The 26,337-nt window shown below is 40.0% G+C and overlaps 3 protein-coding genes across 6 annotated transcripts; 1 reads left to right on the forward strand and 2 right to left on the reverse strand.

The window, feature by feature from the left end:
* Positions 1 to 343: 343 nt before the first annotated feature.
* hpdb (4-hydroxyphenylpyruvate dioxygenase b) lies at positions 344 to 5,172 on the forward strand. The gene is made up of 14 exons (XM_049578868.1): positions 344 to 356; positions 500 to 526; positions 706 to 768; positions 1,081 to 1,185; positions 1,518 to 1,560; positions 2,245 to 2,327; positions 2,465 to 2,554; positions 2,662 to 2,765; positions 2,855 to 2,932; positions 3,519 to 3,681; positions 3,783 to 3,854; positions 3,958 to 4,080; positions 4,772 to 4,888; positions 5,037 to 5,172. The coding sequence occupies exons 1-14, from the start codon at positions 354 to 356 to the stop codon at positions 5,145 to 5,147; spliced, it is 1,182 nt and encodes a 393-aa protein (XP_049434825.1). The 5' UTR covers positions 344 to 353; the 3' UTR covers positions 5,148 to 5,172.
* Positions 5,173 to 5,185: 13 nt separating this feature from the next.
* Positions 5,186 to 15,219, reverse strand: LOC125890301 (histone-lysine N-methyltransferase SETD1B-A-like). Of its 4 annotated transcripts, none has more exons than XM_049578867.1 (18): positions 15,108 to 15,219; positions 14,731 to 14,883; positions 14,489 to 14,593; positions 14,118 to 14,388; positions 13,757 to 13,869; positions 12,581 to 13,624; positions 11,723 to 12,460; positions 11,484 to 11,600; positions 11,317 to 11,395; positions 11,035 to 11,216; positions 10,622 to 10,757; positions 10,118 to 10,531; positions 8,521 to 9,552; positions 8,050 to 8,216; positions 7,442 to 7,567; positions 7,152 to 7,271; positions 6,765 to 6,902; positions 5,186 to 6,231 (listed from the first exon to the last, which is right to left on the reverse strand). In XM_049578867.1, exons 2-18 carry the CDS (start codon positions 14,866 to 14,868, stop codon positions 6,058 to 6,060), a joined length of 5,094 nt encoding a protein of 1,697 aa, XP_049434824.1. In that variant the 5' UTR covers positions 14,869 to 14,883; positions 15,108 to 15,219; the 3' UTR covers positions 5,186 to 6,057. The 4 variants fall into 4 exon arrangements, with proteins under 4 accessions (XP_049434824.1, XP_049434822.1, XP_049434823.1 ...); XM_049578865.1 differs by having other exon boundaries at positions 5,187 to 6,231; positions 10,115 to 10,531; XM_049578866.1 differs by having other exon boundaries at positions 5,188 to 6,231; positions 7,442 to 7,570.
* Positions 15,220 to 18,257: 3,038 nt separating this feature from the next.
* LOC125890303 (calcium release-activated calcium channel protein 1-like) lies at positions 18,258 to 24,142 on the reverse strand. The gene is made up of 2 exons (XM_049578869.1): positions 23,772 to 24,142; positions 18,258 to 21,376 (listed from the first exon to the last, which is right to left on the reverse strand). The coding sequence occupies exons 1-2, from the start codon at positions 23,883 to 23,885 to the stop codon at positions 20,828 to 20,830; spliced, it is 663 nt and encodes a 220-aa protein (XP_049434826.1). The 5' UTR covers positions 23,886 to 24,142; the 3' UTR covers positions 18,258 to 20,827.
* Between the last annotated feature and the right edge of the window lie 2,195 nt (positions 24,143 to 26,337).

A 26,337-nucleotide genomic window follows, 5' to 3' on the forward strand; every position in this document is an offset into this window, starting at 1 on the left:
AAGTTTGCAAAAAAAAAAAAATCAAGGTATATGTATTTTAGATATGGCATTTATTGTAAGCATCACAGTCAGTTGCATTGAACTGACTGTGAATTAAGCAATGATGAGGTCTGATCAGACCTGTGATATATTGATGTTTTTCCCAACTAATCATTGTGCAAAAGTGCAACGTGCATCAATACTCCCTCCTCCTCCTCCTCTTCCTCCCCCTCCTCCTTCTCCTCTTCCTCCTCTCCTCCTCCAATATCTCCTCCTTACTGGTGGGTGTGGATTTAGAAACGTCCTTCTCTTTAAAATTCAGAGGCTCTTTGTAAATTTCATTCTGACAGTCAGGTCAGGCTACAAGGAGCAAGATGGTGAGTTACCTTTCACAGCTGAGTCATTTTAGATGGATGATTTTTGTTACCTGTGATAAGGAGACCTTTGTCAGTGTACCTGAGCATGGCCGTTCTTTTTCTTGGTATTGTAATGACTTTAAGATGTGCTTTTTTGATTACAGACAACATACACAGATAAAGGTGAAAAGGTAGGTAACCTAATCATATGCATTGTACTACTGAACAAAGGTTAATAAGTGATGTTGCAGTTATTGGTGTTAATTTTGCTACATACTGTCTTTCCCTTTTTCTTAACTAATTAACTTGCTGCGACAAAAGCTTAAAAGTAAATCTTCCACCCATGATCATTATTTCTTCTTGTCTTTAGCATGAGCAGGGCAGATTCCTCTGCTTTGATCACCTTACATTCTGGGTTGGAAATGCAAAACAGGTAAGTGAACTCCTAACTTTTTTAAAATAATTATTATTTTCAAATGTATTGGTTTTTAACCAACTTTTCACACAGGTAGAGGGGTAGACTGTACATTCAGCAAGGCTATTGGTTCCCCAGAGGGGTGGAGGGGACACAGCTTGTAAAAACCCCAGACCACATACTAAATTTCCCACAGCACAAGTTGTGTCAGGCCTCAACATTCACCAGGAGATGGAGCTGTCAGAGAGTTTGAGGCCAACCTGTTTCCTGTTTAATTCACTGTACCTTCACTGTGATTTTCTGCTGACTAAAAATCATTGTCTTCAACAGGCTGCATCATATTACTGTAACAAGCTGGGATTTGAGCCTTTCGTCTACCAGGGTTTGGAGACTGGCAGTCGTGAAGTGGTGTCTCATGTAGTCAAACAAGGCAAGGTAAACGATCCTCAGTCCGGAAGTAACAGTACACGTCATCCTTAAGACCAGAGCAGTGAGAAAATCACAATAACAAAACTGGCAAACACTGTTCTGTGCAAGTTGAATTGGCATTTGACTTTTAGTGAGTATACTTAATAGAAATTAGTTTAACCCAATTTCATTACTGATCTCATAATGTACAGTTTAATTGACCAATGTGGATTATAATGCTAGCTGTCAAATAAATAACTAAATATAATACATAACTATACTGGACTCAAACGGTTTCTTTGTACAGAGTGAATCAAATGATAGAGGAGGAGTCAATGTTTTCAATTTGTGTTTCACAGATCATTTATGTGTTCTCATCTGCCCTCAATCCTGGAAACAAAGGTACAGTACTTATCAGAAGCTGGCTCCTCTATATTTTCAAGTAAAAAACAATGACTCAAAAAACAGTTATAAAAAAATAAAATAACTGTAATTTTAAAGTTTTACATGAATTTTTCACAATTTATCTGGCATTCACAAGTAAAATCATTTTGAAGATTTTACAATTTCCAGGAATAAAATTATACATACATTGGTTTGAGACTTCAAAAAGGAGAGATGTCACAATGCAGATCACTGGATTTTAATTCTTGCACGTATTTTGGGAGACTATCTACAAGATTTTTATTAATTATACTTTAATTTCATGATTTTTTACCTCACTATTTTATTGTTTCAAGTAAAACTTGTATGCATTTTTATGTCTAAAATACATTTTTACACCTTAAATATCCTGCTGGAAGAACACTGAGCTCCTGTCATTATGTCCTTATTATCAATAAAAACAACTGCATAAAGATATTCCTGATATATCCTGACATGCTTTCGTCAAATAATAGTAGTGTGCACAGTACTAATGTACATCGCGGAAATATTACTATGTCATTCCTATAGATTTGGCAAAGTTCAATTAATAAAACATACAGAAATACATTTAAATCATTACTTCATACATTTATAGTGTTTAAGATGAACAAAGCATAATTGACTTTGTGTGGCTAAAGATTTTTTCTCATCTTTTCTCAGAGATGGGAGATCATTTGGTCAAGCATGGGGATGGAGTGAAGGATATTGCATTTACAGTGCAGGACTGTGATTTCCTTGTGCAGGTAAAATAACAGGGTTTCATTTAAATGTGCATTCTCAGCTATTTCCTAACTCACTATTCACTTTTGAGGTTACATTTATTTGCTGTATGAAATCTGCTGGATTCATGTTTTCACTTACCATATATCCTGATTCACAGAAAGCCAGAGAGAGAGGTGCAGTCATTGTAAAGGAGCCCTACACCCTGGAGGACAAGTATGGTAAAGTCAGGCTGGCCGTGCTTCAAACGGTAAGACAAGTCACTCAGTATGAATTTGCATTGATTATTTTAGTCACTATTTTGATTTAGCACATTTAAAATGTCCTACATTGTACACTTGCCTTTGATTGCTGCAGTATGGTGACACCACACACACATTTGTGGAGAGGAGCGGATACAGTGGGTTGTTTCTGCCAGGCTTTCAACCCCCTATATTCAAGGATCCTTCATTAGCCAAACTGTAAGCGTACATATGTCGTTATTATGTTTATAAGGTGATCAAGTCAGAAGAATAACTATATGTCTGTATGCTCCTGTTCTCCCACACAGGCCAAGTGGACACCTGAACTTCATTGATCACGTTGTGGGAAACCAACCAGATGATGAGATGGTTCCAGTGGTGGAGTGGTAATGGACTTTACTATTTCTTGTAGTGTTTAGAGGCTTGCAACACACTTGCTCTTCATGTCTCTGTGTCACGATCGAAGGGTGTCTGATTCTTACATAACTCTGTTTTTCTTTTTCTTTTTGGCACAAGTTAGTGATCAGCATGACTTTGCGTTTTTTAAGTGGGTCTCCAGTAGATTTCCACATCTGGATCTTGTTTTTACCCCATTATCTGGCCATGAAAAGGCGGGGAAAGGCAGCTCTCTAATTGAGCAAGCTCATTGGTTGATCCTGGAAAGAGGGGTGTAACACAGGCTGGAGGTTCTTTGGGGAGAGGAACCACATGGAGCCGGCTCATTAATCAAAAAGTCACTTTTTTATGTTTATTAGGCCGCAATTCTTCGATTCTCATGTAGCTCATGAAATAATAGTAGCATCAGTTCGAGGCATGAAAACAAAAGAAATCTTGTGCTGGCTGTGCACTGAGGAAAAAAACTAAGCATTTAAAATGATTCAACATGGGGAATGTTAACACTACAAGAGACACTTTATGAGTGTTTGGCCCACCATGTTGTTTGAACTTGATCTCTGGTTCGTGCTCTAACAGGTATCAAAGAAACCTTCTCTTTCACCGCTTCTGGTCAGTGGATGACAAGCAGCTTCAGACAGAGTTTAGTGCCTTACGCTCCATTGTTGTGGCAAACTATGAGGAGACTGTGAAGATGCCCATCAACGAGCCTGCCATGGGAAAGAGAAAGTCTCAAATCCAGGTATGTTCTTTACACTCTAACAGATGCATGGACTCCAAACAATTCACTTGTGCATAAACTATTCAACAACATTTATCCTTGTCCTACAATGTCACTCACAGGAGTATGTGGAGTACTATGGAGGACCTGGAGTGCAGCATATAGCCATGAACACATCTGATATCATTACTGCAGTAAGTCTACAAAACGATTTGGCTTTGTATGTAGATGCCCAAAAGCAATGACAATATAACCCTAACCCTAATCCTAATGCTCTGATGAATCCCTGTTTTCCAGATTCGTAACCTAAAGGAGCGTGGGATGGAGTTTATGAGTGTGCCAGACACCTACTACGACCAGCTGAGGGAGAACTTGAAACACTCAAAGGTCAAAATCTCAGAGGACCTGGATGTTCTGCAGGTCAGAACTAAGATCATACTTCAACTATTCCAATAATGTTACCTCAACTTATATATCAGCCCATACTGAGTACTAATCTGAAAGCATTTAAAAAAATTTAACAGGTGTATACTAACTCTATATGGATGTGAAATGACTGTCATAATTGTTGTCTGGCATGGCTTAGGTTAAGCCCTAAACCGGTGGGATTTTGCTGTGTAAAGTATTGCCAAATTGCTGACATTTTGCCTGCAGTTAACGTTGCACTATTTACCGGATATCAGTTCTTCTTTGCAGCTCTGTAAAAGTAGGTGCCAGTGGCTGCACAGCAGTACTTGCTGTCTAGGTTACTGTTTTAAAGCGGCAAAGAAGAATTGATTTCTGGGAAAACTGCTGTTTCATACAGGTGTGAAGTAACGATCCACTAGTTTAAGCAGTACTGGTGTTTCCTGTACTGATGTCGGTATTGAAACAATTCTAGTATGAACCTCATGTTTTCATGTTTGGTTAAAGCAATAACTATATGTATGTCCATATCTAGTAACAGGTGGTGGTGCAGATGCAGTGTAGTGCTTTGGAAGAGCTTTGTCTTTGTCTGCATCAACTGAGTGTATAAAAAGAAAACATACAGAGCCAACTATTCAGCTTTACAACCAAATGAAACGTTAATTACAATAGACAAATGTTATCTTGTGATCTCACTCATATCCAGGAGCTGAAGATCTTGGTGGACTATGATGAAAATGGCTATTTACTCCAGATCTTCACCAAGCCGGTTCAGGATCGTCCCACCGTGTTCTTGGAAGTCATTCAGAGACATAACCACCAGGTGAGGACAACCTTGGATACACAACAACTTTTACAAGGAAAGAGAAATTACACAGCACATGCTTCTTTATCTCAATTTAACATCTGTGCTGTGAAGATGATTGACTTTGCTGCCATATCAGTAACTTAAATACATGTTTTATCCACAGGGCTTCGGCGCAGGAAACTTCAAGTCTCTTTTTCAAGCCATCGAAGCAGACCAGCATGCTCGAGGAAATCTGACTGTCCTGACACCAAATGGAGTTTCAAAGGACATGTGATGCCAATGTTAACATAGCTTTAGAGTTTTGGACAGTCTCAGTAACTAAACTTTACTATGCTACTACACTGTCTGTAAAGGGTCCTGCTTACTGTTTCAGAGTATTACAATGTAATAATGTTCTACATCGATGCTCTAATACAATAAGAACACACAAAACATGTTTAGCAAAGTTATTCTTTAATTTTTGTGTGACTTGCATGTTTTATCACAATAACATTTAACTTACATGTCAAAAAAGTATGTCATAATAATCTGTCCTGATGTTGGTGAAAGATCATCTCATGAATTAGTATCAGTTATCAGGAATACATCACAACTTAATAATATTATGCAACACTTTCTCGTATATCTTCTTAAGAAAACCATAATCATTCATACAAGCTTGACTCAAGCAAAACCCCATTTCAGCTCTCATAAATGAAAACATTTAACTATACATGTTTGTTATCATTTGGACAATAAGGTCAGCAGACACTTTATTGTAACAGTGCCCCTTTGCACGACGTCTGGAGTGCCTGTGTTGTGAATTGACAATTGCAATGTGTGAAACAGTGGTTGCCATGTCTTCATAAACTGTAATGTACAACCAAATGTTTGTTTTAACAGTCATTATTAGGTGGCGCATTAGCATTTCATGCCAGACCTCCACTGATAAAGTTCCAAGAAGTGCTCTGTTCTGTTCTTGTCCTAAGTGCTGTTTGGGACAGTTTATTAAATCATTATTCACTGAGCAGCACCACCACTCCTCTGCATTTTTATAAGCTGCTGTATAGCTTCCTGTTATTGACTATACAGTTTTTAATAGTATTAAAATGGCTTTTTTGAAACATCTTCAGGGTCTGTGTTTATATTGTACAGTACCTCAGGCAACTTTGGCTCTTGACATAATCAGGACAATTCATAAGAGACTAGTTCAAGGAGCCCCGGCAGCTATCTGCTCCACACAAACAAGGAATCTTGGTCTCCTCAATCGGAAACTTGTAGTCGTATGTGATCTCTTCATTGATGCTTATGGGCTGCCGGGAGTATATCACTATCTTCTTCTGAGACTCCACAGTGATGATCTTTGCATAACAGTTAGGCTGCAAAACAAAAAGGTTGTTTTGCATTAGAGAAAAACTACTCTCATCTGTAGTGCTATTTATCAATCTAGATTGTTTAGGTGTGAGTTGCGGAAAGTTGGAGATGTCTGGAACTTTTTGTCACTCCGCATGTGGTGCTCAAAGTGGCAAATACATACATTTGAAAAACTCAACAGCAATGTCTCTTTCCCAAAATCATGAACCAGTTACTCAAGATAATCCACAGACCTTGTTATGAGCAGTTTCATGTAGGAACTATTTTCTTTCTACCAAGCTACACCTGACAACCGCATCACCAAGCACAGGAAAATGTATTTTTTGGCACATTTGGCCATCTTGTTCCATAATACTCAAGAGAAGGCGGACATCTCGTCAGCTGATATCTCGAACACTTAGCAACTCACACCAAAACAATCTAGACTGCTAAATAGCACCACAGGTAAGAGGAAAATATGGATTTGATTCTGACATCAATTGTCAACATATTGATCTTATTTAACACTTCAGTTTCCAGACACAGCACTCTTACTCACATTGCAGCTGTGGTTAATAAATCTGGCTAAGTTCCCACATTTTGTAGCATCAATGATGGTGTCCTGATCAACCCGGAATAAATAGCTGCTCCCAATGCCCTCCTCCTCGTATCTCTGCTCCCTCATGTCAGCAATGACCTGAGGAAAAAGAAAACAGATGTGCCTATCCATGTGAGTGTTGTTTATCATTGTCACCCTGCTCACACTCCTGGAAAGTACCCAGAATAACCAGTGGGTCCCAGTGGGCCATTGGTCCAATCAGTGGAAACAAACAGGGGAAAGGCAGCTTGCCTAAAAGCATGTAAGTGACATTTGTTACAAATGGCGGGTGCATTATACAGTATGAATGTATTTCCACGCCTTGTCATTTGTGTGACTTTGTCTTACCTGTCTGATGATTTGGCCCACATACTCAATCACCATCTCGTCTGCTGCGATTGGCTCCATCGCAAACAGGCCCCACTCATGAATATGACTCCGGCTAAAACAAATCCTCTTCTTTCGGAACTAATATATATAAAATGACAAAACAAGACACATGCCATTTATTAACATGTGCCCCAACTACTGCAAATTCTGATGAGACAGTTTACTCCTCTCAGGTCATCACTCAAATTACTGCATTCTACATAACCTCTTCAGTTGAGTGTGCTTATCTTTACTAATAATTCACTTACCTTCAGCTGGTTGAACTTGACCAGGTCGCTATCACAGCTGAAAGAGGACAGCAGCCGACGCTGCTCAGACCTGAAGTCAGATCCGGCACGCAGTGAGGTTGGTTGTTGGGCTGGGATGCACATTCCCTGCTGAAATATATGTTGACATCAAGGAGGTTAAAAAGAAGAGAAGCCACAGCGTCATATTTTGTCATATTCTTGGGGTACAACACATGCCCAGTAAAATCTGATCTGCAGTTGCTAAATGGCTCAATAGCTGGTGCACTATCATGGAACATGAGGATGACTGTTTCGTTTCGCTGAGGCCTCTGCAGTCGGCCTTGGGTTGGAATATGTTTTATATGTGCAATAAAGATATGGGTGAGAATTACAATTCTGCAATTACTGAAAAGGCCTTCAATGAAAGACAATAAACAAATGTTTTCTATATAAAAAATTCTATTGTATATCAGCTGCCATCTGTTCGAGTGTACCCAAAAACTTGTCAGGCTGGATGCACCTAAAGAGCTCTGATAAGAGTCAGAGAGCATGTCACAGCCTTCATTTAACAGCCTTGGTTGACACTGAGCACTGAATGGAATAAACTGGGAAATGAGACTTGTCGATACCTGAGTACTTGTAGATGGAAGCTCAGCAGTCAGCTTTGTGTTGTTGAGGTATTTCATTTTATCTTTTCTGCTGATTTTGTAGAATCCTTCACTGCGAGCAGAGCCGGTCCTGTGCTTTGGCAACCAGGATCTGAGCTCCTCACTCCCCTCTGTAAGGACTTTGGTCAGTGCATAGCAGTTAAGGATGTCAAGCGCTGAATATGATTTACAGCAAATAAGGTTCCAAAATTATCGGACTTAATTATGTATAAACTGATGTTTCAATAACAGAACTTTCAATTCAAATCAATTTACAGTGTTGGCTGTAAGGGTTTGGACTTTTTTCTAGAATATTAGAATTTAAATATAACATACGTAACATAATACAATTAATCTCGGTCATTTGTTTATGGTTCAGTTACTTAGTTCACCTACTATTGACTCATTTAGATCTAATTTAATTTCAACATGAACCCCAGTTAAAAAGGATATGAGGGTGAGGTATCCACAGGGTGTCACTGATCCAACCAAAGCCATTATCCCGTGCTTGCAGCCTTTCATATGTACACCGCAGCAGCCTCATATCTTCTTCATCTAGGCCCTTCTTCCAAACACTATTAAGTATCCTCTTCTCCTCACAGGGTGTACGCCACCTGTAAGGATGCCTGTGAGCGGAGTGAGTGATTCTTTTCAGTGATCTCCGTTGATGATGGTTCCTCCTCCTCTTTAACCTCCTCCAATTTAGTCTCCTTAATAAGGACGTCTCTGTCTCTGTCCTGTTCTCATCATCCAGAAGGCCAGGTACATTCTCCAGCCCCTGCAAGGGCCTCAATCTCCCACCTGAACTGATCATGCCCTTCCCATGATCAGAGTCAGATGAATACTCTGAGAGGCTGCATACAGAGGACACTGAGATGGGGGAGCCTTCTAGAGAATCATTTAAAAGGGGATGTAAGGTCGTCACCATTTGTGTTTTTCTCCTGTGGACTATGGCTCTATGGGGTAGGATGATGTCTCTCCCAGGAGTCTTTGGGGCTGTGATATATGGATTGCTAGACAGGGATGGCACAGGAGGTGGGCTGCTGACAGTCTGGCACATCATTGTGCTACCCTCTGACATGGTCGTCTCTCTGCCTGGTGTTGCTGGAGCTCTCCCAGAGATGTAGGAGGTCCATCCACATCTATCCTCTCTACCAGGAGTTTTGGGCATATCCTGGTATGATGGGTACGAGGTCAGGGGATCAGAAGGAGCTAGGACGAGCTCAGTGCCTGTTGGAGAGAGGGAGAGGACTTCATCTGCAGAGTCCACACTTTCCAGTTCAGCCACTATCCCCTTGCCTGGTGTCTGTGGTCTTTCCACCTCCTCCACAGCTGGGGATGTGGGCTTGCTTCTTATCAGAAGGTCACGGTCGCTGTCCAGCAAGCAGCCAGTAGGAGTGAGGGGCCTCAGGTTTTCTACGTTCCCTGGTGACTCTTCTGTCCATTCAGGGCTCTCCATCTCTACATCAAGGTGTGGCTCCACTGCTACACAGACAAATAACAAGAAAATATCTTTTTAAAAAAATCACATTTTCACCACCATTTTCTCCCCCCAGTCATGGTCCCCAGAGGATGAATTGTAATAATATTAATCCTCTGACTTTCTTCTATTGCTTGTCCAATACTTACATATACTTAGAATATCTGCTAAAAAATACCTGCAACAATTATGACATCCCCATCAGCCAAAGCTGTAGTTTGTGATTAGTGCTCATTGGCAAATGCTAGCATACTAACATGCTAAGATGGTGAACATGATAAACAATACACATGCTAAACATCAACATGTTGACTCTAAAAAACATTACAATCATGCATTATAATCATGCATCTTGAGGATAAATTCATTATACTTATTTCAAACAATAGCTGCAAATGCCTTTACCGTTGATTTTATTCCCATTAGGGGCCAGAAAATTGGGATATGATAGAAACTTCTTTGAATGCAAATTTAGCATACAATTTTTGTCTGACGTCAAACATTATTAGAGCTGTCGTCATGCTGTAAACTATTTCCATCTACCGCTATACAGCATGCTGGACATACCACCTGGAAGTCCTATGGGTGACGGGGGTCGTAGATGGTCCTGGGGTTCGCTGGTTTGGAGCTCCATCATAATATCCAAGTCACAACAGGCATCTTGTCGACAGGATGCGTACTGGTTCTCAGCAGTTCCCTCCCTATGAAATGGATCTGCCCAGTCCTGCAAGCCCAGCTCCAGCTGAGCACCAGGGGTTAGCGGGGCTGAGGGGGTGACAGGGGGCTCCAGCTCCATCGACTCCTCATCTGATGATACGATTATACACTCACCACTCCCGTCACCGTCTTCCTCCATGTCTTCATCTTCAGGACTGAAGTCAGAGTAGGACGAGTCCTCAAAGCTCTCTGAGGAAATCGAGTCTGAGGTGTTGAAGTCTGATGAGTACTCACCTTCCTCTGAGGAGCTGCTCTCTGAAAAAGTCTCTACAATTGAAAAAAGAAACAAAAATATTTACCTATAGGAACAGAATTATTTTTAAGTGTTCAAAGTCCTTGTCAATGACTTTAACATACCGCTATCTAAGCACTGCACTCCATCACTACTTTGGACGATGTCAGCATCTTCATCATCTGTGTGTTCTTTTGCCAACTCCTTTTCTTCCTCAGGATGATCACTGTCATCACCATCATCATGATCATCTCTGTCACACTAATTAGACAATGAAGAATGAGAATTAATACCTTGTATAGATTTTGCTAAAGTTGTATGAGGACAATTAACTAATTAACTATTTTCAACTCTTTGTAACCCACCATGACCAACGATGCTGCTTATGAAAATACATGCCAGACTTTTATTTCAAGGAACGATTTAATTAATCTCAAAGACATCTTTTCTTTTAAAAACTGAAATTAAATACTGGCTGCACACTATAAGCCTCTTTTTGTAGTTCCACTACTACTTTTTGTGCAAAATCCCTTTTTACCAGAATTTGAATATCATCATCAGCTGGTACAATAGTCTCCACTTTGTCTGAAGTTGTTTCTTCATCTTGAAGTGTGTTATCTTCTTCTTTCCCTTCATCATCATCACTGTCAAGCTCATGTGGTCTTGCATGTCTGCGTTTGGCTCTTTCAAGTCTCACTGTGTCATCCTTCTGTTTCACATCTACATGGAAAGACAGCAATACAGTTGATTGAGTTAAAGTCTAGAACCAAAAAGTGTAATTACATTGTAAATTAGGGTTTATTGCCTTAAAAGCACTGACCAGAGCTTTCATGAGTAGAACACGACATATTTTCTGTCTCTTCTGATGTAGCAGCATCATCAGCTCTTTTCTTTTTTACCTGCATGACAATGTTATTTTACATTACATTACGTTGAATGCCAGTGTGCTTCATATTACAGTAAATGGAAAAAAACGGAAAAGTTTACCTTGAAGGATGGCAGTGGAGGTTTCCTGCCCTTGCTACTGACATGCATGAGGGGATTTATTAGTTTGTTCCTCTCTTCAACACTTGCGGCTCCACTTTTCAAAGGAGAAACTTGTATCTTAAAAATAAAACATCAATAACAATGAACCTACTGGCTCCAAAAGAACACAGATTTTTTTCTTCATTCATGTGACTTCATTGACCACTGTATGAGATAATAATGGGAGGTAAAGAATTTACCTTTGTTTTCTTCTCTTGACTGTCCCACCAGTCCTCAAACGCCTTGAAAGCGACCCCTTCGATCATTCTACGCATAATGTCCTTCTTAATGATTGACTTCAGTTCTTCCATGATGACTTCTAGAACTTTTTCTACTGTGACCTTATGAGGGTTTTCCCGCACAAGCGGGTAGTCTGGTGGTGGTACAAAGGGGTTAAACCTGGGAAAAGGTGGGGTGGGCCAGGGTGGTCGAGGGAATGGTAAAGGTGCAAGGCCATGCCTTGGAGGATTCCCTTTATCCAAAGGACCTGGCGGCTGCATGGGCAAGGGGTATGTGTGCACAAGGGGTGGAACAGAAGGTGGCACCAATGGTGGAGGGGGTCCAAGAAAAGTTGGTGGGGGAGGAATCGAAGGAGGACGTAGAATAGGGGGAGGAGGAATGGGGATGCTGGTATGGTGGCCTGAAGGTGGGATCCAGCCTGGAGGTGGGATGGGGATGGTGCCATTTGGCAGGCGAGGAGGAACAGGTGGAAGAGCTGGGGGAAAGGGAGGAGGGGGGAAAGGGAAAGGGGTGACTGGTGGGTGGGAGCACCCAGATTTAATAGCAGGAGGAGTTTTGGGGGTAGGGAGTTGAGTGGTGCTGTTGAGAGAAGAAAAGGATGGAGACAGGAGAAGGGGGGCAATCTGTTTTGCGGGTGTCAGAGCTCTAGGCAGTCTGTTATTTGAGTGCTCCTTATCTTCATTTGCTGTATGATACTCCTGAAAAAGACAAGTAATAACTAACTTGAGGCACAACATAAATACCTTTACATAGATATCAACATAATAACTACTACTTTTATTATCAGGATGGTGTACGTAGAGATCAAGAGGAATTACCTTTAGACATGAGAATGACCGGACACTTTCTGCCTCTTTTTCGTTGTGTACATGAGCTCTGTTTTCAAACTGTGTGAAGTCAGATGGAGACTGGGCATTTCTTGTCAGAAACAAAACAGCCTGAGTAGTTTCATCCTCTTCAGTTTCAACCAGTGATGCTGAATTGATAGTCACCAGATCACTGTAGGAGCACTGGCGGCTGGTGGTGAAGTCATAAGTCTTTGTGCAAACAAGCGAGTCATTTGAGAAAGTGGAAGTATGAGTGGAGCAAGGCGAAGTTGGGCTGTCCTGAGAGTGCTCATCAGCCGCCAAAGTCTTTCTGTCAAAGTATGAGGGGTCAGTAATCTGGCTGTTTGTCAGCAAATTCTCTATGCGGGAATCCAAACTCTCTACCTCTGGCTGAGGGCTGCTAGAGGAACAGTTACCAGCAGATGGAGATAACTCTGTTATGCATGGATGATCATCAGGAGGGGGGGATGCTGCAGCCTGCCGGTCAGCTGTGAAATTAATGCTCAGGATGCTGAAAGAGTTGCAGTTCCTTTGTAAAGTCTTAGAGGTATCAGTGACCATGTCTCTAGACTCCTGACAGGGGGAGGCAAGGTTATAGGAAGGTTCTGTATTACTGGGAGATGAGGATTGTGCGCTGCGACCCCACAGTGCAAACCGCGGGCTGCCACTTTGTATTTGGGCAGGGAGGGGGTGTGGTGGCTGTGGTTGGCAATGCTTCAAAATTAAAGTGACATCTGAGACTTCACTGGATCCTCTGTGATACCTCGCAGGCCTACGATGACAGAGCTCTTGTCTTAAAGGCTTGTGAACACTGTAGGTGGAGGGCTCCCCCTGGAGGACTGGAGTTGCCTGAAGACTTGAGTAGCAAGAGTCCTGGGAGAGAGGAGTCGCAGACAAGCAAGGAGTGCGGGGGGTTCCCTGAGAACGTGGTGTAAGCCCAAAGCTGCAAGGTGTATCCTGCCAAATACTGGAATAGGCTGTGTCCAGAGAGAGGGGTGTGGCGATGCTGGTGGGGCTCGAAAAACTCCCCTGTCGCTGCATAAGTGATGGATGATATAAAGAAAACAACAGCTGAGAAATAATATCCTTAAAAAATATCTAACAGCTTGTTTATACATATTGCATATACAATTACTTCACTATTATATGCAGCTTTAAAATATTTACCAGCAAAGTGTCGACTGAGCTTTGAATAGCTCGCTCACTGCCGCCCACTGGCAGCGTCCAAGGAGTATAAAGGCCACGCAAGAGAAGCTGGAGATATCGTGCTCTGTTTTCACCTGAGGACGGGTGCACATTACAGTTAATCAACAAATTTGTTATCAAGAAGTTTACTTTCATTTTATCATACATCTCTGTGCACTGCAGATGAGAGAGCATTTCTTTGGGACTATGGTACAACATAAATAACCAGAACACAACATTTATGGGGCACAAGTTAAAATAGTGCAAATTAAACACTAAAAACAATTATTTTCAGTTAAAGTTATACTTTCAACACATAAATATACAAAATATTCCTAGTTACCTTTAGGATCAATTTCCACATGAATAACATTTCCCATCACTGACGTCTGATGGAGGTACTGAACAGCGTCTTTTGCAGCCCTCACTGTGTCGAAGACGGCCTTCGCAATCCCTAAATGCTTCTTGTTCTTGGGGTTGTAAAATATTTCCACTTCTTCAAGGTTGCCATATTTACTGCACATGTGAGTCAAGAAGGCCTCCCTCACATTGTCATTCAACCTGGAAAAGGTCACTTCTTTGGGAGGAACAGGGCCCACATACCATTCATCAACCTGAGAGGAAATAAAAAACAACAGCTAGTGTTATTATTAGAAGTATTATTATTCTTTTCATTATTGTTATTATGATTATGATGGTGACTGTAAAGATGACCTTAAATTTAGATATCAAAAGGTCAGTCTTGTTGCATTTGCTCCACAGGCGGCAGATGCGGGGATCTCTGACTGCCTCCACAGGAAACAGACCTAAGTCCTCCACCTGTTGAGGGACACGACACCCATCATCATAACGGAAACATATGTGTCTGTTCGGCGCAATATTATAAGGGGGGTACTTGTTAAAAAGGGGTTATTAATGAAGAGACAGACAACAAACAGATATTTAAATATGCTCACGGGTATGTTAAACTGTTGTCCATCATAACGGTACACTTTGTACAGTCCTTTTGTCAATGCAGGGTCAATTATCAACTTGCAACTTCTCCAGTGCTGAGGCGGCGTCTCTCTCTCTGTACTTTGTCTTTCGCTTTCCATTACATTCGTCAAAACCTGTAAAATACAACAAAACACACGCCGTATGCTAACATCTGTAGCACGACAAACACAGCCGTTAGTTAGCTTACATTAGTCCGTCACTGGAGGTTAACACGCCCCGACAGGTGATGGAGAGCATCACCTGTAGCGTTATCCTTCTCTAAACGACAACAGGCTGTAACATGAAACATGTCGAAATATTTCAAGAGAGGTCTGACCAAACGTTTTATCTCGCTTACCTGAACCAAAGTTTCATCCTTTGATGGAGCAACATTGTGGAAAAGCTGCTGTGATTTTCGGTGTTTTCACAGTTTGTCGCCCAGGTTGAACAATGGATTCATCCGCCAGGAGACAGCGACGGAATATAGATCCGTCAGTGAGGCGGAAGAATACAAAAAGTTAGAGGAAGGTGGGCTTACAGGTGACAGGTGTGAGGAGTTTCTGTGCACTTTTATTACACAATAATTTGTAAGAAACTCAAAAAAAAACATTTTAGATTGAAAAGTGCGTGCTGTAACATATGTATTACATCATCACATTATTATTAATTAGCATTTTGACAGAAAATTAAAAAAATTGAAGTGACATAGTAAAGTATATTTGTATGCATAATGAATCTAATCATGCATAATATGAAAAATTAAGTAAGCACAGGCCTAATGTTGACAGTATAAAAATATAAGTAAGCATTAATTGCATTAATATGCAATATGTATAATATACACACATAAAAGACAAGATAACAGAATACAATCAAATATAGTGGCATAGAGTTGCATTGTATAACTAAAATGATTGCCTTCTGGTCGTATGCATCTACCAACCAAGTTGCAGTTACAGTTTACATCCTTGTCTCTTCAGACTTGTGTAGCCATGACAGTTGACAATAACTCAGATATGGATATTGCTGCAAGGAAGCTGCAAATTCTGAAACATGGATGCTTCACACACATCTTCAACCCGGCAGCACAGGAGATCTGTGCAATCAACACAGTTTCAAGATTAATGTCACCACTTATGGGGCAGAGTAATGGCCAGAAAACTGTTTTTGCAGAACATTATGATGTCACAGTCAAGTCCACCTTTGACCTTTTGGATATAAGGTGTCATGAGGTCATCATTTTAATTCTATTAGCTATTTCTGTGAGATTCTGTTGTAAGTAAGACATGAGTTCTTGAATTACGGACAAAAATGTGTTTTGTGAAGTCATGGTGACCTTTGCCCTTTGACCACCAAATCTGAGCAGTTCAGCCTAGAGTCCAAGTGGACATTTGTGCCAATTGTAGATGTGCGGACAACCCGAAAACATCATACCTCCGTGGAGGCATAAAAACGTAATATAGATAGTGTGTTATATTATTGTACAGTAGTATATTGTTGTGGTTATTTGCAGCGACAATAGATTGAGATAATAATTAATGTATAGATACATTGATTAGTTACTCAAAAAGGTATTATAGCTAATACAAGTTATATTAGAGGTTTAAATACTTGAGATATTCAGACAGAGGGTGGAGCACTGTATTATGCAGCACATTATGGGGTATCGAGGTGTGAGTTTCCCAGAAAGCATTTCCAAATGCTTTGATCTGTTCATACAGCCTCCATGCTGCTGCACAAAAGATATTCAGTGACTAGCTTCTGCGGTTTCCGTTTATCTCTGGGTTATCTCTACAGTGTATACACTGCCAGGACCAGCAGTCACTGCAAACATCCTTCCTCGTCTGTCTTTCACAAAACATGACCCAGAAAGGATCGGGAGCAAACAGATGTAGCACCAGTCAGCAAGAGGAATTCAAGGTTGTTATTTTAGGAGACAAGGGATGTGAGGAAACATCGCTGCTCACAGTTTACACTGAAGGAGTCTTTCCAGAAGTTAGTAATGCACACTGTAGGTCAGTTATACCTGGCTGTCTCTGCAGTATTTTCTGTATTTTGGTGTCAAAGTAGGTATGAATGCTTAAATTTATTTAAATGAAAAAATAAACAGAATAAAGAGATACAAAAAATAAAAATTTTCTTTCAGGAAATTGTTGCATCTCTGTTTTACACAAGTGTTAGGAAAACGCAACTGGTCAGGTACACCTCTATGACACTGCAGGTGAGGTCTCACTCTACTGACACTTTTGACCTCACCTTGTTAAACAGGTCTGAGGAAGGTGAGCTGTCATTTCACAACAGGTTGAGATCAATATAATCACATGCCTTATTGTCGTTAGTCAAAATAAGTTAAATGCTACAATCATGTTGTTCAGAATGACCTGAGAGTTTTTGTTTTTAATTGTTGTTTTATTTATTTATCTTTTTTTAAATTTTGTCTGTCACAGTGCTAGTACTGAATATGATGGACTTTGTCATTTTAAATGCAGGTTTTGATGTTGTCAATGTCAGATCAAGAGCATGGGCAGATGTTGTTGGTTTGCATCTCTTTTGTTGTCTGTTTTGTTGTTTTTGTGGTTTTGTGTGTCTTTGTGGTCAGTTAGTGTCTCTATGTGGTTCCTTTACACCTCTTTGTGGTCATTTTGAGTGTCTTCCTGGTCTGTAATTGCAGTGATGTTTTGCAGGTGAAGGCCAAGAGAGGCGCTGACACTTGGGCCCCTAGGCATGTGTCCAGCATTCAGTAATCCATGGTCAAGGTTGGAGAAGGATTAGTGGTTGGTTTAATTTCTTTCAGTTTTAAGTCTATAAGAAAAATAACACTTTCTCAATTTATCAAAATTTGACTGGGATGACCTTACATTTTGACCTATGCATCACTTTGCAGTTTATGCTCCCAAAAATACCACAATGTAACTGTGTTCAGTGTCTTTCAGTGGTACCCTGAGGTGTAACATTTTTGTGATGGGGTGCCCATTGTCCTTATTGGGTGTAAAGCAGACCTAAAAAAGTCCTGATCAAATCACATATACTCAGGTATCAAGCTACACAAACTCCTCTGGGATCAACTATTAGTGTCACTGGATAGAGCTACATGAAAAGTCACACATTTTTTTTTCACAATTAATTTGTGGGATTAAAACCCTATTCTAAGCTGGAGTAGAGGATGAAAAGGAAATGCTGTGCTGTACTTAGAGTGCTCGGCCACATACAGGGAAAATGAGGACAACTTATTCACAGAAGCAACGAAACCAGCGCTTAAGGAAACAAGAGTGGTGGAAAAAATAACAGAGAGAAGAGTGTGAGTGCTTTGTTGTGCTGCTGCAGGCTCATGACTACTGATTGACAGTACACTCAAACTGCATGTCCGGACACCTTTCCTGTGTGGTTTTCCTTTTGATATCAGAGTTTAAAATACATTCAATATGATACATTCATTGTGTTTACTTGGGTGTTTTTCCTGGTGTTTCTTTTATACATGCAAATAGTCAAAAACTTAATTAACACAAAATTCCCAAAATATCTCATATGTGTTTTATTCTCAAACAGGCAACAACAACAACAACAAAAAATCCTGGTGACTGTAACCAGGTTAAAACACCACACGTAAGCAAAACTTACAATAGCGCATTTACTATAAAATCACTTTAAAGCTGTGCATTGACACAAGCAGTGGAAACTCTCTATATACAGTAACATACACTGGGTTAAATAAATAAACCACAACAATGAACCGAAGAAACATGCCTTTCATTTGCATGCATGTGTTTCTAAACGAGCTGCATGTGGAAATTCCTATCAGAAGTGTCCCAGTGTGTGCATCTGACATGAATAAACCTGCCTTCATTTAATTCCTTGTGAAAAGCCTTACAGAAACACCATCAACAGTGCTTTGGAGAAGCAAAACCACCATTTAACTAGTCTGTAAGTTACTGACCCCTGATGACTCCTTGTTCTCTGCTACGTGTCACAGAGATATTATCATCTGGTCTGGACAATTTGAGTGCAAATTTTGGGGGTAATGTCTACAGAAACTTTACCATGACTCAGTATAAACCATGTGTAGGGGGTGGGTGTTACAGATATTGCAACAATAACCACAGCATTACCTTGATATAATTACAGCATGTTACAATTATGGGATATGATATACTATGAAAATGTTGTCACGACACCATCACATGAGAGAATGATAAACAAGGATTGTCGTACAGCTATAAATATGTGCACATTTTTGTACCAACGTTACAGCAAAGATGAAAAAGAAGAAAATGATCAAACTTAAGTAAAACTATTCAGTAATGTGCCGCAGGACAAAAAGAACAGCCTATTTTCCACACTTAAACAATCTGTAACCTAAACAATGTGTGAGCATGCTCAAACTTGTAAACTATGAAAAGTACAAAACATTTCCAATACTCACATGCGTTGTAATAATACATTCAACAATACTTCTTCAAAGCAAGTAACCATTTTCTACAGATTACAAAAGCGACAAGAAATCAAGCAGTTGAGATCGATTTTACAGAACCCTTGCTATAAAAATATGTGCACAGCGACAACGCAATTTGGTTAATAACACTCCCTGACTAGCATTTATATCTTTTTAAGAAGTGTTCTTTTGCCTCGGATTGCACACAAATACTGTTGGACTAAAATGTTTGTTTTGTGAAGTACCCTTAAAGTGTTTTGTTTAAAACTTCATTTTCCTATGAAAATAGATTCCTCATTAAAAATGAGGATTCTGCAAATAGTAAAATGGAAATTGTTCAGAAGACTGAAAAACCTAGGTGTGGGAAAGGGAAAGGAGCAAACATTTGACACAAACTAGAATAACTGGTAACTAGGGGAAAATAAAAAGCTCCTGAAATCAACCATTCAGTCCAATAAACGTGTGTATACAAAAAAAAAAGCACTAAGACCTTATAAATGTTTCAAAAGGATGCAACTTGTTCCATAATTTTGGTTTTAAAGCATGCATACAATGAGTCTAATACAGCTGTCATTTCAGTCAGACAATTTGTACAGTGAATATGAACATCCGTGTTGGTAATAACGGCTTGGTAGTGCTCCCTATAAAAGCCTAATTTACAGCCAGGCAAACATGAGAGCAGGGACGCTATAAGAGGCCAAGTGTGTGCAATTTAGGGGGATATAGTGGCAGAAATGGTATATATTCATAACTATGTTGTCATTAGTGTATAATCACCTGAAGATATGAATCATTGTATTTTTGTTACCTTTGAATGAACCATTTATAAACATCAGTAACAGAGGAAATCTTACACACTAGCCACAGATGGATGCTGTTGTGGTGGTCAGTTATACAGTATGCCTCCATCAGCAGCACTGAATAAAATTGTGACAGCTCAAATCTACCGGTAACAACACATGGAAGCACAGACGGAGCAGCACCATTATCTGTCTACCTGAGCTAAAGACAGGCTTCACCACAGAGTTGTTTCACATGAATCTAACAAGAAGTTCTGGTTTGGTTGAGCCATATTTAAACAAGGAAATGCACCTTTAACTTAGTCATTGTTTTGGTTTCACGTGGAGCTTCCTCAGGGCAACAATATAACCCAGATTTTCCTTGTGCTGGTGAAAGCAGGTCCTCTTCTACACCACACAACAACATCTTTTCATCACTACAGTAAATCTGTACAGTGATTTCTCGCTGGCTATTTAGCTTTATAAATGGGTATCACTCCAATTCCTATGATAGTACACTTAAGTGCAGGTGTCCTGAAGTGGCTATATCCCTTATGCATGATGTTAGACAGTGATTTGATATGTCATAATTCAAGCCACTGAAATAAGTGCCTGAGAGCAAAACATTTACCTATAAGTTAAAGGTAAAATTACATTTTTTTCTTATATATAACAGGTAGAAATTTGTGAACATGTACTATCCAAATGTGGACTGAGTCAAACCTACAGCAACTCGACAGATTAAGCGTGTAATTCCATAAGAAGCATCTGAGCACAGTTCATTAACATAAAAAATAAAGCTTTCATAAGAGATTTCACAATAAAGGCACTGTTGAATGTCCGCTACTGTTGTGTGCCAACTGACTACGATCAAGGGAAATGGATGGCGGCCTTCAGGTCGTCATTCTCAGCCCTGTGGTCCAGCTGGTTCTGGAGCTGAATGACCTGCTCCAGCTCTCGGATCTGCCGGTCTGTTTTGTGACTCACCAGCGTGCGGTAAAAGTGGACGGCGAACATGATAAAAACGAGTCCAAACGGCACCATGATGCAGGTGGAAGCGATGGCTGCGGCCTCGCCGGAACTTATAGTACCATTGTTCTCGTCGGTGTTGCTTTTGAGGGGTAAGAACTTCACCCAGCACAAGAGCATCACCTCCGTCAGGAAGAGGAGTGTGCCGATAACTGTGGAGAAAGCCCAGGCCAGCTCTATATGGCGGTGCATGCGCTCGTGAGGAGACTCGTTGACGGAGTTGAGGTTGTGAACATTGCTGACAGCCTCGAGGTTAGGGAGGATGCAGGTGCTGATCATTAGGGCAAAGAGGTGTACTGCAACCAGAACTGTGGTGCAGGCGCTGAAGGCTATCAGCAGCCCTGGAGGATATTTATGATCCCGCTCCAGCTGTACCTCCACCATGGCAACCTGGGGAAAACACAGGAAAAATGTCTCTTCTGTACTTGATAACTGAATATGACCATATTTAACATATGACTATGCACCTACCCAGTCAATACCATTTTAACTTTTTAACTCAGACTGTAAGTAAGTAACACAAAAACAAAAAGGTTAGTGTATGAGCTCCCATTCAGAGGCTTATGCAGGAATATGGTTATTAGAGTGAGTTAGGTTAATCTATATTTTTTACCAACAGATAAATGCAACTATAAAGTAAAAAGACAGTATCAGGTTCAGTGGTAGCTTTAAAGATTTGTAATATCAGGTATGTGGAGTTACACACAGAGGAACTTCACTTATTTTGACATAGAAATTAGGAAAAATGTGTGTGGCAATCAAAGGTAGAATTTAACTAAGTATATTTACTCAAGTTTAGTACTTAAGTACGAATCAGACTTTACTTGAGTATTTCCATTTTAATTAACTTTACACTCCTACTCAACTACATCTCAGGGGTCAATGTGTACTTCTCACTCCAATATATTTATCTGACAGCTTTGGTTACTTTTCAGATTACAGTTTCAGATCCCCTTCCTGTCCCATGTATCTCCAGATGTGTTGATTATGAATGTTTGTGATTAAGTGAAGGATAAAGTGCTCCTTTATTTGTTGAGAAAATTCTCCTCCTTCTTAAGCTAAATAAACAACTTAAAACCTGCAGGATCAGCTGAAAAAATGCATCGTCACAAAGCTGAAAACAGGGCTGTTTTTCTGACACTGTGAAAACTTGACTTTTTAGCAATAGGTGGTTCTCACAGGACAGCAACCATACAAACATAAACTATATTACAGAATATGTTGCATTGCTGTGGATTAAACTACCCAACACTATAAAGGAGTTAAAAGGAGCAACTTAACCATCTACAGCTGTAAAATGCAACATACAAATTAATGCAGCAGTAATATTAAAACAGTACATATAACAGTAAAACTCTGACAGGGGTCATTTTACTGCACAATTTTACTTTTACTTTTGATACTTGCTGCATTCTGCTTATAACAATTGCATGTCTGTACTTGAGTAAGATTTTAAGTGCAGGACTTTTACATGTAGTTGAGAATTTTTTTAGAGAGTTGGCGCTTTTACTGATGTAAAGGATCTAAATACTTCTTCCAACACTGGTAGCAAACAAGACCTCACAGATTCAAATTTAAGACTATTTAATATGTTTAAAGGCCTAATGATTAAAAAAAACTAATAATAATAATAATAATAATAATAATACATTTCAAGACTTTTTAGGACCTGCAGCCACCTTGTTAAATTTATAAAATTGGTGCTAATTTGCAAATGAAAAATAGAAACGGACATATATTATTATTATTATTATTATTATTATTATTATTATTTTCATTTATACAATTCAAACTGATGTAAGGAAATGAGAAAAAAATGTAAATGTGACATTGATTTTGTACTTGAAAATGACTGGCAAAAATGCATTTTTCTCAGCTTTTTTGTCTGAAATGTTGTTTTTTTGCTTGTTATTTTAAATGAAAATGCACAAATTCAAGTGTTGATAAGAAAGAAATGGAATAAGATAGAACTAAATTGAGTTTTTTTGGGTTTAAAAACGCAAAGTCTTCTCTTTAGTTTCATGTATTTACTGTTTACATATTCATATGATAAATTATTTAGTGGATCTTGAAAGATGAGTGAATATGATCCAAAATGCTAGCAGTGGCTGACAACTTAAAAATAATACTCTGGCAGGGAAGATGTTAAGACCCCACAAATCCAAGACTATTTAACAACTTTTAAGGCCTGATATTTATTTTAAAAAGTTAAATTCAATACATTGTTTAGACTTTTTAAGGGCCTGCAGACACCTTGTTAAATATGTAATTTGTGCTGATTTGCACGTTTAAAAATAGAAAAAAATGCATGTATTATTATAATTATTATTTATTTATCTATTTATCTTAAGAACTGTGTTGATGCTTCTGCAGTGCTGCTGTGCGGTCTACTTGTTATGGCGGAAGTTTAACCCAGGCTTGAGGGTGTGAGGACAAGCCCTCTGAAGTTCACATACTGTTTGTTTCTCTTGATCCGTTATCGTCGCTCAATGCCTAGAGATGCATCATGCAAAGGCGCACATGGTTAACCGGACGAGTTTAATTTAGACACTGTGACTTTTCACGCAGTTTATTACACCGTCCTTACAGGAAACAAACACTGCTTAGTGGTAAATATTGACGCGGGGAAGCCGTCATTAGGCCTGTGAAGTGTCCATCTCGCCACAGCCCGTGAAAACAATCATCTGCGTCACATAGATATATGCGGTTCATACCCACGGCCTAAATTGAGTTTGCATTCATGCGGTAACACACTGTGTAACATGAACCAGTGAAGTGAACTTACCATCGCGAATCCGGACAGCAGGGCTGAAGTGCGGCTGGTGGCTTTTAACTTGGCTCGACTCAAGTACAGTTTTCTCCATGACAGAGCCTGTAACGAGTGCTCGTTCAAACTCATTACGAAAGTTGCTCCAAGTTAGTGTAGCGGCGACTTTTACAAATATGGAGATACAAGCCGGATTGATTTACAGGAAGGCAGTCGATGGAGTAAACAGATGAAAAGCACAGGCACTGAGTTTGGTTCCGAGGAGGTTAAACATCTAATAAACAGCAGATACAGAGAGCTACCAGACTGTGTCAAAACTTTGCTGCAACAGCTGACCGACTGTCAGAGTCTATCAGGAAACACAAGATACCCACAATCCAATGCTCTCCAGGCGCTGCAGCAGTCTGCCTCCTTGCGCCAGTAATCCGTCATGAAGCTGAGTGCTCTTTGCCTTTATGAATATGTCATATCTCCAACACACACCCAAACTGTACTAGCCACACATGTCCATCTCTTAGTGGCTCCTTACTGCTGCCCACACTGACCTCTGTGTGTGTGTGGAGATGAATGGGTTCACTGTCAGGATCAAGCTGGTAAAAATTCTGTCAAACTGAAAGTCTGAGCAATTAGGCCAAAATATAGCCCACAAAAATTTTACTTAAGTCTGGTCATGCATTTTGCTTTAAACTGCCATTAAAGTTTTGTATAAACACCACCAAGGAGGAAAAATACTGAACAATTATTTACACCACAATAGTGACATGAGTTATTTTTTTTATTCCTGTATCCCCTTTACAACCATAAAGTGATATTAAGCAGTCATTCATGAACTGTTTCTATACTACAGTAGACTGACAGATTTATTAGCCAATAATAATTAAAATAGACTTGTAAACATACAATAAAATTAAACACATAATAAAGCTAAAAGCTAATTTCAGTTGTGGAGCTACTGGAGCACAGGAGAAAGTTTGAGTAATCTCAACTATCACTTGAAGGATCAGAAGCTTCTCCCTCTGTGAGTGCACACGTCTAAACACTTCTACTGGAAACCACTGTAGAGTGAGTAAACAGGGCATGCCACAGTCCTGCTGCTGCAGTAAATACTGTGACATCATACAGTCTAGCAGTCCTCCACCACCTGAGGGCAGACAAGCACAAAACATCTCAGACAGAGAGAGTCAGAGATGGAGTTGCTTTTTAAAAATAGAGTACAATGAGGAAACAGTCTAAAAACAGATTGTGTTTTATGTGTGCTTCCCGTTACCGTAGTGGAAACTCTCCTCACTGCATATTCATAAATACATAGAAGAAGTACCTTTTTGTAGGAGAGGAACCAGGGGAGGCCTCTCGCGAAAACAGACGTACTGTTTGGTCCATCATACAGCAACACCATTTCTTATAGTCTGAAGTACAAATTTTTACTAGTTAATTTATAAATAATGCACCTGGGTGGTGCTGGTGAAAAAGCATGCATTCACTTCCACAGAGACCAGACAGATACCTAGCTGTGGGGCTTTTGGCTTAGACAAGTTCAGTGAGGTGCTTGAAAGCCCTCAGTCAATGACAGTACATTGCATGTACTGTGGTATCACATCCTGCAGATGATGCAGCTGTTGGTGTTGCTCTCTGAAGTGCACTCTGATCTTAGTGTGCAGTGTGAACTGTTCCTGTTCAGTAAACATGGAGGAAATGGACTTTAAAACTTAGAAATCATGCTATTATATGTGGAGGTACTCAAAAGATTTTGGTCCATGGCTCAGCAGCCATATATGATAGAGATATTACTCAAGATGCAAAAATCCAGTTACATGTTTTAAAAGCCCTATGTCACTCTCGCCTCACAGCAAGAGGGTTGCCGGTTCGATCCCGGGCGTGGGAGCCCTTCTGTGCGGAGTTTGCATGTTCTCCCCGTGTCAGCGTGGGTTCTCTCCGGGCACTCCGGCTTCCTCCCACAGTCCAAAGACATGCAGATTGGGGACTAGGTTAATTAGTGACTCTAAATTGTCCATAGGTGTGAATGTCTCTATGTGTCAGCCCTGCGATAGTCTGGTGACCTGTCCAGGGTGTACCCTGCCTCTCGCTCCAGCCCCCCCCCCCCCCCCCCCGCGACCCTCAAGAGGATGAAGCGGTTAGAAGATGAATGAATGAATGAATGTTTCACAGTTCAGGCTGCTCACACAAACTGCCTGTCACAGACTAATTCTTGATACTACCACTAGATGACGCCAAAGTAAGGCATTTTAACATGTAAAACGTGTCATGTGACATTACATATAAACAAAGTGGCTTTCATGATTCATTACTATATCATCATTATTATATCATACAGTCCTGAGTAAGCCAGTGACACATGTGTTGTTGTCTTGGCTCTGTGTGCAAGTACACTGGATCTAAAACAAAATGAGGCATCACTTTCAGGTTACAGTGCTGTCTCTAAACTTTAATTTATTATATTTATACCAATCTCAGATCAACAGTGTTTGGTAATTGTAAACATTTAATATATAAATAGGTCTAGTCCCTAAATTTCAGGTGCACAAAATGTAATTGGCAAATGAACAAAATTATGTCAATGTCAATG

The sequence above is a fragment of the Epinephelus fuscoguttatus genome, linkage group LG6 (assembly GCF_011397635.1).
Source record: "Epinephelus fuscoguttatus linkage group LG6, E.fuscoguttatus.final_Chr_v1".
NCBI lineage: Eukaryota > Metazoa > Chordata > Actinopteri > Perciformes > Serranidae > Epinephelus > Epinephelus fuscoguttatus.

Coding starts and splice junctions, on each gene's coding strand:
- hpdb (XM_049578868.1), top strand. Junction 2,766..2,854: donor GATCCTTCATTAGCCAAACT/GTAAGCGTACAT, acceptor TCTCCCACACAG/GCCAAGTGGACACCTGAACT. Junction 4,889..5,036: donor TTCAGAGACATAACCACCAG/GTGAGGACAACC, acceptor TTTTATCCACAG/GGCTTCGGCGCAGGAAACTT.
- LOC125890301 (XM_049578864.1), bottom strand. CDS start 14,868: ATGGAAAGCGAAAGACAAAGTACAGAGAGAGAGACGCCGCCTCAGCAC. Junction 10,758..11,034: donor ATGATGATATTCAAATTCTG/GTAAAAAGGGAT, acceptor TTGTCTAATTAG/TGTGACAGAGATGATCATGA. Junction 6,903..7,151: donor TGGGCCAAATCATCAGACAG/GTAAGACAAAGT, acceptor CTTTTTCCTCAG/GTCATTGCTGACATGAGGGA.
- LOC125890303 (XM_049578869.1), bottom strand. CDS start 23,885: ATGAGTTTGAACGAGCACTCGTTACAGGCTCTGTCATGGAGAAAACTG. Junction 21,377..23,771: donor TGCTGTCCGGATTCGCGATG/GTAAGTTCACTT, acceptor TGTTTTCCCCAG/GTTGCCATGGTGGAGGTACA.